This window comes from Diadema antillarum, unplaced genomic scaffold (assembly GCF_040938485.1).
Source record: "Diadema antillarum isolate AM-2024a unplaced genomic scaffold, OU_Dant_1.0 seq00000068_RagTag, whole genome shotgun sequence".
In the NCBI taxonomy this organism is placed as follows: domain Eukaryota; kingdom Metazoa; phylum Echinodermata; class Echinoidea; order Diadematoida; family Diadematidae; genus Diadema; species Diadema antillarum.
The window spans coordinates 688,072-705,342 of NW_027271167.1; the positions used below are offsets into that span (position 1 = coordinate 688,072).

General features: G+C 37.0%; 1 protein-coding gene across 2 annotated transcripts; it reads left to right on the forward strand.

Moving 5' to 3' along the window:
• The first annotated feature begins 5,325 nt into the window (after positions 1 to 5,325).
• LOC139725892 (beta-2 adrenergic receptor-like) lies at positions 5,326 to 8,022 on the forward strand. 2 transcript variants are annotated; one of them, XM_071636970.1, is made up of 2 exons: positions 5,326 to 5,466; positions 6,008 to 8,022. In XM_071636970.1, exon 2 carries the CDS (start codon positions 6,927 to 6,929, stop codon positions 8,010 to 8,012), a length of 1,086 nt encoding a protein of 361 aa, XP_071493071.1. In that variant the 5' UTR covers positions 5,326 to 5,466; positions 6,008 to 6,926; the 3' UTR covers positions 8,013 to 8,022. The 2 variants fall into 2 exon arrangements, with proteins under 2 accessions (XP_071493071.1, XP_071493072.1); XM_071636971.1 differs by having other exon boundaries at positions 5,331 to 5,374.
• Positions 8,023 to 17,271: the final 9,249 nt, after the last annotated feature.

A 17,271-nucleotide genomic window follows, 5' to 3' on the forward strand; every position in this document is an offset into this window, starting at 1 on the left:
TGACCCTGTTGCTACAAAATGCGTGACCTCCTCAAAAAAAAATTCATAAGGTATGCTATCTCCACAGAGTGCTCGAACACTCCAAATCAGTACGATATGATCTGCTTTGGTTTAGTTCGCTTTGTTTCGCTTAAGAGCGCTCAAACGCACCCCCTGATTCCGCAGGAGGTCCCATGAAAACTTCAAATATCTCTTCATAGTCTGACAAGAGGATAATTATAAAGATCTTTTTGATGAGGGAATTAGTTTTGCCCATTGAGAATATTGGCACCGCTGCTGTTGTCTCCATCAGAAATACAAATATCCGTCTCTGACACAATGTGATGGTACAGGGTGTGCACAACTAGGGAAATGTGGTGGTTGTGCGGCAGCTCAGACCAAACTAAACCAGAGCAGATCAATTCCGTGTGCAAATTGCTGAGGTACTCGCTGATTCATCTAATGGGGACTTCAAAGAGAGGTCAATGACACAATGTGTGTCTCTGACACAATGTGATGGTACAGGGTGTGCACAACTAGAGAAATGTGGTGGTTGTGCAGCGGCTCAACAGTTCTAATTGGAATACTTTGGGCCGAGCAGTAGTTTGTTTCTTTCCAGTGTAGCTTAACACACACTTCTTTTAAATGGGTCTGTTGCTGTCGATGTCATTAAGGAAAAATTTATTTGTGTTGGGAATGAGTATGTACATATGTAATTCTGTCTGCAAATTGCTAATTTAAAGTACCTGCTGATTCATGTAATAAGGAAGCTCAGCAGACAATGGGGACTTCAAAGAGAGGTCAATGAGATTCAAGAATAACATTTACTGCTCTTATATATATCTATTAACGAGTGTCTTTATGTTTGAAGATGTATGACAAATGCTGCTTCACTTGGTGTATAAGGGTACAGTGTACATGTGTATACAGTACCTCATATTTAACAGTAATTTATATATCTATGTAGCACCTTTTCAGCTGGAATACAAAGCACAAGATATAAAGGCATATTTACATTTGTGGTTTTTCATTGTTCATCCATGGAGCTAGATGGAGCTACAACACGTAGCTCTGTAGTTCATCTTGGCAGTTGCAAAACTGAAAAATAGAAAGTACTGTGGAAATCATGAAGATTACTCAAAGTCTCTATTGCATCACTCAACAAGTACACTGTATAGAGTGGACTCTGCATTGTGCAGGTGCATCAAGATCATTTCATTGGTCCAAAGGATTTACAGCAAGAATCCACTGGACATGTACCAGTATGTGTTTAACACAATTGTACATATATAATATCATGAATATTCATAGTTGCAGGAAATGTACATATTCCTCAGTATTATGGATTTAAGGTGGCCTATGTCAACATATTAATGCACAATGGTACGTGTATAAAACTGTCTGCATATCAGTCTACATAATATAGTATATATTACACCATGTACATGATGATATGAAACTGCACAGGTCATGGTACCATGTATTAGTTGACATAATGCACGTTGCACATCTGTACACAACACATCCCATTTCCCTGTACATGAATATGATACAAAATGATCAAGCATTTGACCTATGTTTGTTTGGCAAGTTCTTGCTAATTCAATAAAAAACATGTACTAATCTGTGCTGAAATGATGAGTCTTGTTACATGTGTTCACTTTTACAAAGTATGATGTACTGTACACACACACACACACACACACACACACACACACACACACACACACACATGATATATACACATGAAGACACACATGGGTCCACAGAAAATAAAACAGAGTCAGTTACACGAGTATTTCAATGCGATAAGGTTTACTACACCCTATATAGTGAGCATAAAGTTTATTCTTTAACAATATACATGTACAAAGTGCTGATTTCTCTTGCATTCTATGCGATATAAATATTCGGCAGGAGCATTAAAAGTGCTGTACTCTTCATGTTCGTTTCCCGGCTAAGCCCAATCCTTATTGGCCTTTTGTTGTTGCTACTGCAGATTTGTATGTTTTGTGTTGGCTATTCTCCCCGAGAACATAGTGGGGCTGCCTCCCCCATCACACTCCCATCCCCATCACGGGAATGCGGCCAATATCCATATTGTGATTGTGCTGTGTCGAGGGGTGGATGAAACATAGCAAAAGACAAACTAAGGGATAAACAAGACTGCCAACCTGGGCAGATTAAATCTCGCGTTTATTGGTTTCATTATGTTTTCAACAAGCAAAAATTCAATGCACTCTTGACAAAAACGTGGCATCTAATAGCTCGGCTCGAGCCATTGTCTATTCAGTGTTATAATCATCAAAATGAGTTCATTGCTTTCGTAGCTTAATTCCCTCTACGTTGAAATTGATGCTGCTGGCCTGATCTTGATTCCACATTCTTTTTCTTCTTTTATTTATTTATTTTTATTTTATTTTATTTTTTTGAGGAGTGATGGAATCATAAATCAACATATCTCGTTACGCGCGAAAGAGGAGATCCCCTTTGGAAAGGATACTTTAAATCTTTCAAATCGCTTCGTCCTTGTTCGACATGGCTTACTTTTTATTCATCTATATACATATATACACTCAGCAAAAAAAGAAAGTAAACACTTTTTCGAGTTCATATTTTTCACAGAAGATTTTGATGAAAATCAATGTATTATATACTAGTACCATATTAAAGGTAATTTAATTGCCTATCAAGCTAGTAGGTTAATACAAAAGGAAATGTTATGCATGAGTAAACACATTCGTTTTTGTCCTCCAAAGCACAAAAGTAAAAATTGCAAAAATTGACATGTTGCCTTTCATTTGCAAATGCACTTCACGATAACAATGACAACAAAAGACCGGTTTAACGCAATGAGAGACATGAATGAAATAGCAAAAATAAGGTTTTGTTCTCTTTATCTCTTTATAACCTCCAACAAAACCAAAGTGGGAAAGTAAAAGACAAATAATAATTTTCTGTCAACTCAAACTTCAAATGATATAGGGAGTAATATGCATAAACATGGTTAAATGAACAGAATTTTTCTTATTTCATTTTTTTAAAGAATTCACAAGACAAATTCACGAACTAAACATTATTGACAATTTTCTAATTTGAAAAAAGAAACAACTAAAATATCTGTCATTTTTGTTAATTATTGCTTCTTTTCTTATTTCATTTGAATTTAGTTTTGACAGAAGATTCCTCATTTTCCTCCATTATTTTTAGCCGTCATTGATCTTTTGGGCTTTAAAGATATCATAGAGATCATAGGTTTATTTTTGCAAGTTAATTCATGTTGCTTTTTGTGTGAAATTTGTGTTTGTTCTCATTGTTATATGGAAGAGCGCCTACGCATGAATGACAACTTTGCTCAGTTTTGCAATTTTTTACTTTTGTGCCCTGGAAGAGAAAAACAAAGGTGTTCACTCATGCGTAAAGTTTTCCTTTTGGTTGACCTGCCGGGTTGATAGCCAATTAAATTATCTTTAATATGGTGTATAATACATTAACTGTTAGCCAAATGTTATATGAGAAATATAATCTCGAAAAAGTGTTTACTTTCTTTTTTTTTTTGCTGAGTGTATATATATATATATATATATATATATATATATATATATATATATATATATATATATATATATATATATATATAAATGCGAGAGAGTGGAAACAAAAAGCTCCATGCTATTAGTTTCCATATTTTTACTAACCATGATGAAAGTGAGCCCTGCGAACGCTCGACTTGACTTGATTGAAGATCACTTTATTGCAAATTGCAGTAGCACTACTTCATATCACTTCGTTTCGATGGTTCGTGCGGTAGGTTGTCTAGCAGGCCAAACACTGTGATTAATCAGTTTCATCAAAGGCTGCAGCTTGCTAGAACGTTCATCATCAAATTTCCTCTCCCGTATGATCAAAGTTTTTTATTACATTTCATTTCATCTGTGTGCGTGAATCAAACAGTGGAAAATGAATGGTTTTCAAATGAATTTGGTGTATGCATATGTAGTCAATCCATGTATTTGATTTTGCCTTTTTTGCTTTGGTTTCAGGGTCAAACAAGCAACACAAAAGAACTGAGAATATTGCTTCCAATTAAGGCTCGTGTCTTTCTCCTAAGCTATGTCTGACTGAGCAACAGGTGTACCTGCTGTGTGTGGTGTCAGCTAGTGGAGTGAGTGTGAGGGGTTCGCATGCGTAATGTCGGGATAGTGAGTGTAGGAGTATTTTGGGCGTTGATGGTGCGAAGAACTTGAAACTTCCATCCAGGCCTTAAACATAAGATTAATTATTACACGTTGTATACTCATCTTCTTTCTGTACTCATGATCAGTGAATATATATATAGGCCTATATCTAAATACGTACTCATATATGCATGAATACGCTTTGAAGGCGCAGGCTTCGATTTGATAGTAAATCTATCCCACACACCGGAAAACTCGCATCTATCGCACTTAACGGAAAAGTAAAGATCTTGTTAAATGAGCCATGTTCTTTTTTTAAGGACTTGCTAAATGTGTGAGAAACATTGTTAGATCCTTGAAAATGCGACTATATCAAATTCCTGAAACCTGACCCACACGCTACTTCACCCTGATTTCCTGTATTTTGTTTTTTGCACTTTATATCAATAGCCATATTATGGTTTTATTTTCAATCTGTATTCAACCTTTCCTAGAAAAATTACGGGGCTGACATTGGTATTCTCATACCGCCGTCTCTCTGAAGTCGTGAACACCGTGCAGTCCCCATCTTTACCAGCACCTTCCCTTATTAATAGTTGATTGTCATTTTCGTTTTGTACATGTCGTCATACCATCTGTCAATTCAGAAAATAATTGTTGAAGCGATCCAGCAGCATTGCTAGCCATGTGATGAGAAATATTCTTTGGGTTGAGGCAAAGCAATGACGCTGGTCTTATCGCACGAACGTACGCGTTAATTAATAAAAACGGCGGCACTTCACTGGAGTCAGCACCGTACACTGTGATAGATCATCGATTGCATGGCAATCAAATAAGGTACTGTAATTTCTTTGCATTGGTTTACTGGGCATGCGCAATAAGAAGGACCAATGGTTTGCGACAGGATAAATGAGAGGAGATCGAGGGAGTAATCATCAATGAGGTTTTGTTTTCCATGCGCAGTCAAGTTCAGCTCATGCAGTCCCTGTGATGCAAACATCATGCGGCTGATTCTTCCGTTCTCGTAGCAATTCTTGCTGAAAAACAGTGTGGAAATGCCATCGACTGTCATTCGCTTCTGGATTAAGTTGGTTACTGTCGTTTCGTGATCGTGTCCTTTTTTTTTGGGGGGGGGGGGGGAGGGGGGGGGAGGATTTGACTTCCCCATTCTACCTCCAGGATATCCATGTGGAACACTTCGTGTTCTGGCGTGACTGGTAAGATATGTCAATTACGGATCTCTATACCTGGTTGGAGAAAGAGGAAGAATATGGACAAGCAATCCCCAGTAAAACCAGAAAGATAAAAGGTGTTTAATATTGTTTGTTTACTGCTTTCTTTTTTCTTTCTTTTTTGTGCTCAATTTCTTTATGTGACTAACTAAAAGGACCTTAAATATGCAACTCAAATATGTTGGATGTGCTTGTGAAAATGACTGCTGAATGATTAATCGTTTCTATGAGAAGAAAAGCCACATGGCCAGTATGTTCTGAGCTTATTAAAAGCACAGGGTTCTAATTATCACTGTTGCAAACGCAGTTTATCAGTTTTACGAAGGTTGTTGAGCGTATCTCAATACGGAGAGAACCCGTCACAGCCGTTTGAAGTGCGGTGGTCATTTGCATGCATTTTATTTCAAAAAGTATTGACTTCTAAAGTGAACCCTACGCTGCCGCTACAATTAAATGTTCCCCATATATATATATATATATATATATATATATATATATATATATATATATTTCATACCATTTGTTTCCTGTAAACCTGAAAAGAGTAATCCTTCTGAGATTTTATTGAATTTGTCTTTCTACATCCCTACCCCCTTTCTCTATCACTCCTTCTTTCAGGGCACCCAGAGAAAACTCCGCTGGTCAGATTTCGTTCCATCAACGCCCAATGGATGGAAAATGTAACGTAGCCTTTTGCGTCAATGTGAGAGAGGAAATTAAATCTTTACAAAGTGTAATGTGCTTCTCCACAACTTTTTAGATTCGCTGTATCACAGAAGAAACGCTCTGGTTATTTGGTCGTGCTCGATCTGATTGACTTAATTTCATTTCACACGTGTGCTCGAAGGATAGTATTTGACTTTACCATGCAACCAGGACAAGAAAGAAGCCTTGCTTTCACCGAGTCTGTCTTATTTTCCCATCTAGTTAGTCGTCTAAAGACAGAGTTTGAGTTGTGAGCAATCATCATTTTGTTTCCATGACAACGGATTCCTTGTTCTTTCAGGATGAATGTTGCAGTTTACGTCGAGAACATGAAACCAGGCTGCTGCAGCAAACCATCTTTGGAATAGAAGGAGGAGACGAAATGTGATAGGTACTGTCATTGTTAGAGCAACTCTCGGAAAGTAAATCAAATATTTGCTTGGTTAGCATCAGGTGTGTTCGACTGCCCAAATCATCCAGTCGAGCTAGGAATATGAAGTGAGATGGTTTGCTGTTTCATCGTCGAGAATCAAGTCTTTTTGATGTAAAAAAAGAAAACACTGAGACAACAAGATGATTTCTAGCAATCCCACCACTTGTTCATTAAGTCGTCAGATTCGTCGAGATGTTTGTCGAAAGTACAACACCGCCTTGGTCATTGTAATCTTCGTCGGTGGCTAAACAAACTCATCTCCGACGCTAGTATAATGGAATAGTGCACAATTTTGGGGGGCTATGGTGTATATTAGTATGAAAGTCTTTGTGTTTCATCTATACCAAAGGCAACAACAGTGTTGGAGATGCTAACTAGAGAGCCTACCACTCTTCCATCATGTTAACCGACAGGGTATTGGTTAACTTTACTGCAAACGACAACCACGATCCCGACGAGAGTGGAACTAGTCTTATCTTCATTTTCCAGGGACTCGTCATATTCGTATTCGCCGTGCTTATTATCGCTACGAATGTGCTCAACATCGTGGTTATTCCTCGCCTACCAGACATCAATGACGCAAGCAAGGTCTTTTACAATTTCCTTTCGTTTGCCGACCTCATTCTCGGCTTCGTTCTCCTCCCGGCGCTTCCCTCAGCCATAGTCGGGGACTGGCCCTTCGGCGAGGTATTCTGTAAGATCTGCGGGTACTGTATGACGCTGGTAGCCGGTATCTCCTCGGCAAGTCTACTGCTCCTGAACTTAGATCGCTACTTAAGCATCTCATCACCGTATCGCTACGTGGCCTTCATGAGTCGTCAAAAGGCGTTCATAATTGCCTTCAGTCTCTGCCTTGCGGAAGCTCTTCTCCTGCTTGCGTTTCTCTTCGTTAATCCTCACGGCGTGGACATCGTTGACTACTCGCCACTCGGGGCTTGTATCATGTCCTTCAGTGAGCCAACATTCATTCCATACTCCTTCGTCATTTTCTCTCTCTGCATCTGGCTGTTCGTACCCATCTCATCCGCCATTTACTCAAGAATTGTCTGCATAAGTAGACATCACATCCGTCGCATCCAGGTCCAAGAGCTGACTACACTTGATAGGCGTAAGTCATTAAAGCGTGCCACAAAAGACGATAGTGAAGATCAGCCAGATATTGGGAGCGAGAGCAAGCAGAACAAGAAATCTACCGGCCACCGTGCCTTGAAGATGACCATCATGGTGACGGGTACCTACGTTATGGCCTGGATGCCGTTCACTATTTGCCAGTTGTATGTCGCCATGGTGTGGCCAAAAGAAGTCTCTGTGGTTATTAGAGTCGTTGTATGCTGGCCGCTCCTGATGAATCCACTCTGTAATGTCGTTATCTATTCAGTGACGAAACGCTCATATCGCATCTGTGCCAGGAACATTTTGAGGAGCTGCGTAAGGTGTTCGCTGGCTGATATGAGGAGCGCGTCTCCTCACGAAGTACTCTCTTGATAAGATATCGCCCATCCTCCATACAAGGAATCTATGCATGGCTCATGGACTATGGACATGGTTCATTAGGCCTACACCTGTTCCTGCATACAGAAACATTTTCCCGCTTGATTTCGATCAAGAATTAGTGTTCACTTAAGTTTTTCAAGTAAACACACTGCCGCGTAAGTATGTATCTTTTTTTTTATTTCGTTGAATGTTCAAACACACCAATAGAATATTCATCTAACCTTCAAATTTATAACACATATATCAGGAAATAAAAGTTCCCGTTGATCTTTTATGTCGGCAACTTTTTTTTTAAATTTTCTTTGTGGGTTTTGCATATTTGTTGACTTAAACAGTTCCGTCTAATCTTTCCCGAGTGCAAGATACGTTCAGAGTTGTTTGTTTGTATTTATTTCCGAAACTGTAAATTATATACAAAATGAGCAGCGTTGAACGTGACATTATTAAGACATGACTCAAGGGTGAAGTATCAAAACACAATAAAAAACAAATTGACATGTGAAAATGATATTAGTAACAGTGGATAACCCATTTCAAATCAATCCACATGATAGATCAGGGGGGGGGGGGCGTTTCATCAACGAGTTCGTCGGAGATTTTCACCAACAAATTTGCTATCAGCCAATCAGACGCAAGGATTTCAGTAGCTTTTAACAGTTGTCAGTGTAAATCACTGACAAAAAGTTTTATGAAACGGTCCCCTGTTCTTCCATGGGTTCCAGGAGTCACCAATTCAGTGAGTACTAATTTTACTTTAAAAAAAGTATACATGGACTCTATGGGTTAAAGGCTCTAAACGAAATATGAATACTCTGCTTTAAAATGGCAACCAATTTGAGGAATCGATTTCCAAATGCAATCATATCAATGCAATTTGTCCCTTTTTCACTCTATTACTTAGCGATGAAGAGTGCATTTTTTAAAACTGAATATGTTCAGTTGATATTCGTTGAAAATTTGCAGCTCTTGCTGCATGAAAGGGCGGTAGTGTACGTAGATTTTTTATAACATTGATAAAACACAATGACTTATATTTCCCTGCTCCACTATGTACATATCTAGCCATATGGTTAAAGGCATATACATTAACATTACTATCAAGATCACTGCAGTATTTCCAACTAGCATTCGATTGAATATATAAATTCATTAATAAAAATCCATTGTTTCCTGACTAGTCATCTCATTATCTTTGGCAATCGACAATGAGAAAATGAGTAATGGTCCTTTGGAAACACTTTTAGAAGGATCCAAACGTCAGCATCAGAAGTCACTTGAAATAACTGGAAATGAATCACATAACAATGTACGTGTACTAATGTCGGTTGCACTGCCGAGCTCCACGAATCTTGACTGTAGTATATCCGGTTCAGGACACATTGGCAAGCAGGCATCATATTCTGTTCAGAGGGATAGCTTAGTAGAGAGAGAGACTAATGTCGGTAACATTGTAATCGTTGGGAGATATGTTTACTAAAGATAGGGTTATGCTAAAATGAGTGGCTAGTTATAGGGAGATATGGGCTTTTCGACAACGTAGGATCAAAGTCGCCATCGACAGTGACTGTTTGTACAATGGAGAAACATCTCAGTACTCTTTCACGCTCATATGAGTGGAACAAATGAAAATTGAATAATATCAATTGACTAGGATTTCTCCGAAATCCTATAAAAGTCAATTAAAAAAAACAAGGAAGGTCTTGAATGTGAATTTCAACAAGAGATTAAAATACTGCCTAGAAATAAAACTATAACTTGATGGATTTTTTTTTTCTAAGAAAACGAAATAAAAAAGAAACCCTATTATGTAGAATGGATGAAATTGTAATAATTTGAAGGAATACCTTGGTTTTTGTGTATTGAAATTGGATTGGCTGTAATATATATATGTATATATATATACAGTGTATATATATATATATATATATATATATATATATACATTATAAACAGATAAATGTAGGTAGCTTAAGATTTGAATGTTTTATAGATAGGTTCCAATTTGGTTAAAAAACGTTGATTCAGTAATTTGGATTTTTAAGTTATCATTATTGTCATTTGTTTTGAGATATTCATGATGTATGTATGTATGTATATATATATATATATATATATATATATATATATATATATTATATAGACATGCATATATGTACATATATATATATTTATATATATAATATATATATATATATATATATATATATATATATACATGCATATATATATATATATATATATATATATATATATATGGAACCCCTCTTATCCGGACAAGTCGGGACCGGGGCTCATCCGGATAAGGGATTTGGCCGGATACGGGAGACTCAATGCTTTATACATGTACATATACATACACATGTACTGATGTAGCCCATTGTAGTACCACATGTAGTAATGTGTATACTGCAACCTTTTCATTGTTACATTTGGGGATGTTTGGGGATGTTAAAATGTCTGAAGGTAAGCAATTTGGAAGGAAATTTGATGTAATGTATGTTAATCATGTTGGAAGTAATGTGTAATTCATGTGTGTTTGTGTAGGAGTTCTCAAGGAGTTGGGAATCCCCCTTTCCTCCCGTAATTATAAAAAAAAATCACGGCGAGATTGCGTCCGTATAATAGAGAGATCCGGATAAAGGGAGGCCGGATAAGAGAGGTTCAACTGGGTATATATAAGCCTCAATGGCTTGTTATGTACATACATTTACAGATTGAATTACTATATCAATATTCATAGGTAGAGAATATTAACTGCATTAAGTTTGGTTATTAACTCTCTTACAACTCTACCACGTGTGACAAGCTGAGTTATATTCTTTTTCTTTTGGATTTGTATGCAACTATCTTATATTCCTGCATGAATATCTTTTCCGTTGCGTTAAGAAAGCTTCTTGTATTCTATCAAGTGCTATAAATACGTTTGATGTGCCCTAATAAAAGAAAAGGTCCCCAGAATCTCACCTGTCGTTGTGAGGGACACTAGAAAAGTTGAAGTAGAATTTAAGAAGATGCAATTTTGCCCCTCCCCATAGAGAAGAAATAATAAAAGCGAAAAACTTGTTAAATGCAGTGCATGGGGAATCTGCATTCTTTTTCATAGCTTTGTGGTGTCTGCATTCTTAATCATGTTGACTGGATGATAATAATCTATATGTCATTTTTTTTTTTGCCCGAAAGCTATCGATTTTGGGAGATTTCGTCGACATTATTATGGATTTCGATTTCACCACGGCGAATACTCGAAATTCGAAACTTGAAGCCGAGGAATAATTGCACAATACCATTCGCACTGACATCAACAAAGAAAGTAACGCTGTTGCTTGCAAACATTGGTAAATGCCGTAAAACAAACTCTTAGTGATATGAGGTAACGCCTATAATTACAGAGGACGTGACTGAAAGTTTGCGACGATGCATTGACTTTGAGATGTAGATGAGAGATACTTGTATAGCTTTCCTCGAGGTAGGCCTACAAGTCGAAACTCCATTCGACCAGAAGGAAGAGTTGGACCAGTATAATTCTCGAAGAAATTGCTTAGTATTTTACGGGATCAACGAGAATGTAAACGAAAATACAGAAGAAACTGTGATTAAGTTGTGTGCTGACAAGCTTAACATTGCCGTCGATTCAGCAGATATTGAGAGAAGTCACAGATTGGGCCCCAGTAAGAAAGAAGAAAACCAGGGAATGATTGCAAATTCACGAACTGCCGTAACCGAAACGAAATCTACAGAAATCGCAAAAATAAAACCCAACGAAATTCAAATCTAAAATGGAAGAGGCATCTGCGTACATGATAGTCTTACAAAATCTATAGAACAAAACTCGCAATCAAATCCATGTACAGCAACCATAACAAAGTATTATGCACCCAAGATGGCCGAATTCTTGCTATTCTAAAGCACACGAAGAAAAGAGTTGTCTTCACAAAGGATAGCGATCAGCACAAATTGCTGCCGCATAATCCTTCAGGCGCAGACGACGGAGTTCAATTTGACCTCTACTAAATAACAACTGGATCTTTTTAAGGTCAAATTTTTCGAGTCGTGACTCGCCTCTTGATTGATTCACGTTTTGATGCACCTCGTCTACTTCAAGATGAATCGCCTGGTATTTTGCTGTCGATTGAGTATACTGCAACGTCGCGTCGTCTGTCCATCCCAACTTTCACGAATTTCACCAAGGAATAGCGCCATCACCAGAGCCTGTCGGTAGCCATACCCAAGCTTCCTCCGGATTGACTCTGAACTAACTAAAAGATTCCCTGAAATACAAATGCGTGTTATTTGTGTTGATTTATGATATCCTCAATATCACTTTTGCGGTGAAACGAATATTTAGAAACATTCCATATATTTTTGACTAATTTTTCTTCTATTTTCTTCAGATTACTTAGATACGCCTACAAAAAAAAAAAAAAAAAACAGCTTTCCAAACCAATATTCCTGTTGTGACCTAATCTGTCAATCACTGCCAGTGTATTGATATGTTTAACAAAAGATATTATGATGCACCGGTGCCAGATAAAAATGTCAGAGGTAAAAACGTCAGAGGTAAAAAATGTCAGAAGTGAAAATATCAGAGGTAAAAATGTCGGAGGTAAAAATGTCAGAAGTAAAAATGTCAGAAGTAAAAATGTTTGCGATGAAGAATGCAGATTTTAAACTGAATAATTATATTCATTGAAAATTTGCAGCTCTTGCATGAAAGGGCGATAGTGTACGTAGATTTTTTTATAACATTGATAAAACACAATGACTTATATTTCCCTGCTCCACTATGTACATATCTAGCCATATGGTTAAAGGCATATACATTAACATTACTATCAAGATCACCGCAGTATTTCCAACTAGCATTTGATTGAATACATAAATTCATGAATAGAAATCCATTGTTTCCTGACTAGTCATCTAATTATCTTTGGCAACTGACAATGAGAAAATGAGTAATGGTCCATTGGGAACACTTTTAGAAGGATCCAAACGTCAGCATCAGAAGTCACTTGAAATAACTAGAAATGAATCACATAACAATATACGTGTACTAATGTCGGTTGCACTGCCGAGCTCCACGAATCTTGACTGTAGTATATCCGGTTCAGGACACATTGGCAAGCAGGCATCATATTCTGTTCAGAGGGATAGCTTAGTAGAGAGAGAGAGACTAATGTCGGTAACATTGTAATCATTGGGAGATATGTTTACTAAAGATAGGGTTATGCTAAAATTTCAGATGAGTGGCTAGTTATGGGGAGATATGGGTTTTTCGACAACGTAGGATCAAAGTCGCCATCGACAGTGACTGTTTGTACAATGGAGAAACATTTCAGTACTCTTTCACGCTCATATGAGTGGAACAAATGAAAATTGAATAATATCAATTGACTAGGATTTCTCCTATAAAAGTCAATTAAGAATACAAGGAATGTCTTTGATGTGAATTTCAACAAAATATTAAAAATACTGCTTAGAAATAAAACTATAATTTGATGAATTATTTTTTGTAAACAAAACGAAATAAAAAAGAAAACGAATTATGTCAAATGGATGAAATTGTAATAATTTGAAGGAATATCTTGGTTTTTGTGTATTGCAATAGGATTGGCTGTGATTAAAAAAAAATAAATAAACAAATAAACAGATAAATGTAGGTAGCTGAAGATTTGAATGTTTTATCGATAGGTTCCAATTTGGTTTAAAAAACGTGGATTCGGTAAGTTGGATTTTTAAGTTATCATTTGTCATTTGTTTTTAAATATTCATTATATATATAATGTATGTATATATATTTATGTTATATCAATTGTATACGTATATGTATATGTATAAACATGCATAAGCCTTAATGGCTTATTATGTGTATACATACATTTACAGATTTATTACATAAATATTCACAGGTAGAGAATAACTGATATGCATTAAGTTTAGTTCTTATTTCTCTATAACAACTATGCCACGTGTGACAAGCTGATTATATTCTTTTTCTTTTGGATTGGTGTGATTGTTAATTGCATTACACAACGTTTTCGTAAGTTTGAAACCCTACCTTTTTGTACTGGAATTATATTCCTGCATGAACATCTTTTCCGTTGCGCTATAAGAAAGCTTCTTGTATTTTCAAGTGCTATAAATACGTTTCATGTGCTCTATAAAAGAAAATGTCCCCAGAATCTTGTCGTTGTGAGGGCCACTAGAAAGGTTGGTGTAAAATTTAAGAAGATGCAATTTTGCCCCTCCCAATAGAGAAGAAATAATAAAAGCGAAAAACTTGTTAAATGCAGCGCATGGGGAATCTGCATTCTTTTTCCTAGCTTTGTGGTGTCTGCATTCTTAATCATGTTGACAGGATGATGATGTTCTATATGTCATTTTTTTTTTGCCCGAAAGCTATCGATTTTGGGAGATTTCGTCGACATTATTATGGATTTCGATTTCACCACGGCGAATACTCGAAACTCGAATCTTGAAGCCGAGGAATAATTGCACAATACCATTCGCACTGACATCGACAAAGAAAGTAACGCTGTTGCCCGCAAACACTGGTAAATGCCGTAAAACAAACTCTGAGTGATATGAGGTAACGCCTATAATTACAGAGAAGGTGACTGAAAGTTTTCGACGATACATTGACTTTGAGATGTAGATGAGAGATACTTGTATAGCTTTCCTCGAGGTAGGCCTACAAGTCGAAACTCCATTCGACCAGAAGGAAGAGTTGGACCAGTATAATTCTCGAAGAAATTGCTTAGTATTTTACGGGATCAACGAGAATGTAAACGAAAATACAGAAGAAACTGTGATTAAGTTGAGTGCTGACAAGCTTAACATTGCCGTCGATTCAGCAGATATTGAGAGAAGTCACAGATTGGGCCCCAGTAAGAAAGAAGAAAACCAGGGAATGATTGCAAATTCACGAACTGCCGTAACCGAAACGAAATCTACAGAAATCGCAAAAATAAAACCCAACGAAATTCAAATCTAAAATGGAAGAGGCATCTGCGTACATGATAGTCTTACAAAATCTATAGAACAAAACTCGCAATCAAATCCATGTACAGCAACCATAACAAAGTATTATGCACCCAAGATGGCCGAATTCTTGCTATTCTAAAGCACACGAAGAAAAGAGTTGTCTTCACAAAGGATAGCGATCAGCACAAATTGCTGCCGCATAATCCTTCAGGCGCAGACGACGGAGTTCAATTTGACCTCTACTAAATAACAACTGGATCTTTTTAAGGTCAAATTTTTCGAGTCGTGACTCGCCTCTTGATTGATTCACGTTTTGATGCACCTCGTCTACTTCAAGATGAATCGCCTGGTATTTTGCTGTCGATTGAGTATACTGCAACGTCGCGTCGTCTGTCCATCCCAACTTTCACGAATTTCACCAAGGAATAGCGCCATCACCAGAGCCTGTCGGTAGCCATACCCAAGCTTCCTCCGGATTGACTCTGAACTAACTAAAAGATTCCCTGAAATACAAATGCGTGTTATTTGTGTTGATTTATGATATCCTCAATATCACTTTTGCGGTGAAACGAATATTTAGAAACATTCCATATATTTTTGACTAATTTTTCTTCTATTTTCTTCAGATTACTTAGATACGCCTACAAAAAAAAAAAAACAGCTTTCCAAACCAATATTCCTGTTGTGACCTAATCTGTCAACCACTGCCAGTGTATTGATATGTTTAACAAAAGATATTATGATGCACCGGTGCCAGATAAAAATGTCAGAGGTAAAAACGTCAGAGGTAAAAAATGTCAGAAGTGAAAATATCAGAGGTAAAAATGTCGGAGGTAAAAATGTCAGAAGTAAAAATGTCAGAAGTAAAAATGTTTTACCTCTGACATTTTTACCTCTGACATTTTACCTCTGACATTTTTACTTCCGACACTTTTATCTCTGACATTTTTACCTCTGAAATTATTACCTCTGACATTATTACACCGAACCGATGCACCTTCCCCTCGACTCGCCCTCGCCATGTCTTTTGTTAGTCACATTAATTACACAGAAACAGGCAAGTTATGCTGAGTCGAGGGAAGGTGCATTCCAGTGTCTTTTGTTAAACATAATTATCAGTACTTTAGCAATGATTAACAGATGAGGTCACAACAGGAATATTGGTTTGGAAGGATTTTTGTAGGCGTATCCAAGGAATCTGAAGAAAAATAGAAGAAAAATTAGTTTAAAATATATGAAATATATTCGTTTCACCGCAAAAGTGATATTGAGGGTATCATACATCAACACATATATCATCAATATACATCAATACATACACATCCGCGTACATAAATAATTCATACACACAAATCTATTTGTACGCGCATGTGTATGTATGTATAATAAGAAGTGTGTTAACGTGTAGAAATTGTATTTAAATTTTGGAAGTTTTTTTAATGTTGTTGGATGGTTAAAAAAAATGAGTATTTGTATATATGTGTATGTAAGTGTATACATAAATATGTATTGTATCACATGAGTTTCTGTGTGTGTGTGTGTGTGTGTGTGTGTGTGTGTGTGTGTGTGTGTGTGCGCGTGTGTATGTGTGTGTGTGGGGGGGGGGTGATGGGGTGGGTGTTTTATGAATAAGAGAATACTGAAATCACCCCTGGATATAGTGTGACGACAATTTCTAGAAATTCAAATTCTAGTATAAATGAAATCTCCGGACAATTTCTGGCCAGATGCCAATCGTGAATGACTTGGTATTTGTACAGACTCATCATGGTTGCAATATAGATCTCCTTGTGGGATCATGGAGAGGGAGAGAGATCGATGACTGTAAAACGTATGTCAGTTAGCTCATTTTTTACTTTGGAAAAGTACCAGAAGGTGAAGAAAACACAATTAACGCGCGAGTGACCTACATAGGAAATATGGCACACGGCTCGACGCAAATGTAACTTCCTTGGTTGCAACGGAGAGAAAGGATTGCCCCGTTTCCATGACGACAAGAAAGCCTGTAGTGCAATTCCATTTCAGTGAAGGAAGGAAATCGGACGGATGAAGTTGTAGAAATTGAATGGACATCTGACTTAGAAATAGAAAGTTAGTAACTTGTTCTTTATTTCATCTTACAATGCTTTCATTGAGTAGTGATGTTTGGGGCGACTACATATTCATATCTAATGTTGAATTATGTCAACTCAACTCAATGCTCTCCAATAAACTTGTACATGATACATATCGTTAAGAAAATGGCATATAATCAAACAATTGCAAACCT

What these genes read in the sequence shown, in the direction of transcription:
- LOC139725892 (XM_071636970.1), top strand. Translation starts at nt 6,927, where the DNA reads ATGTTAACCGACAGGGTATTGGTTAACTTTACTGCAAACGACAACCAC.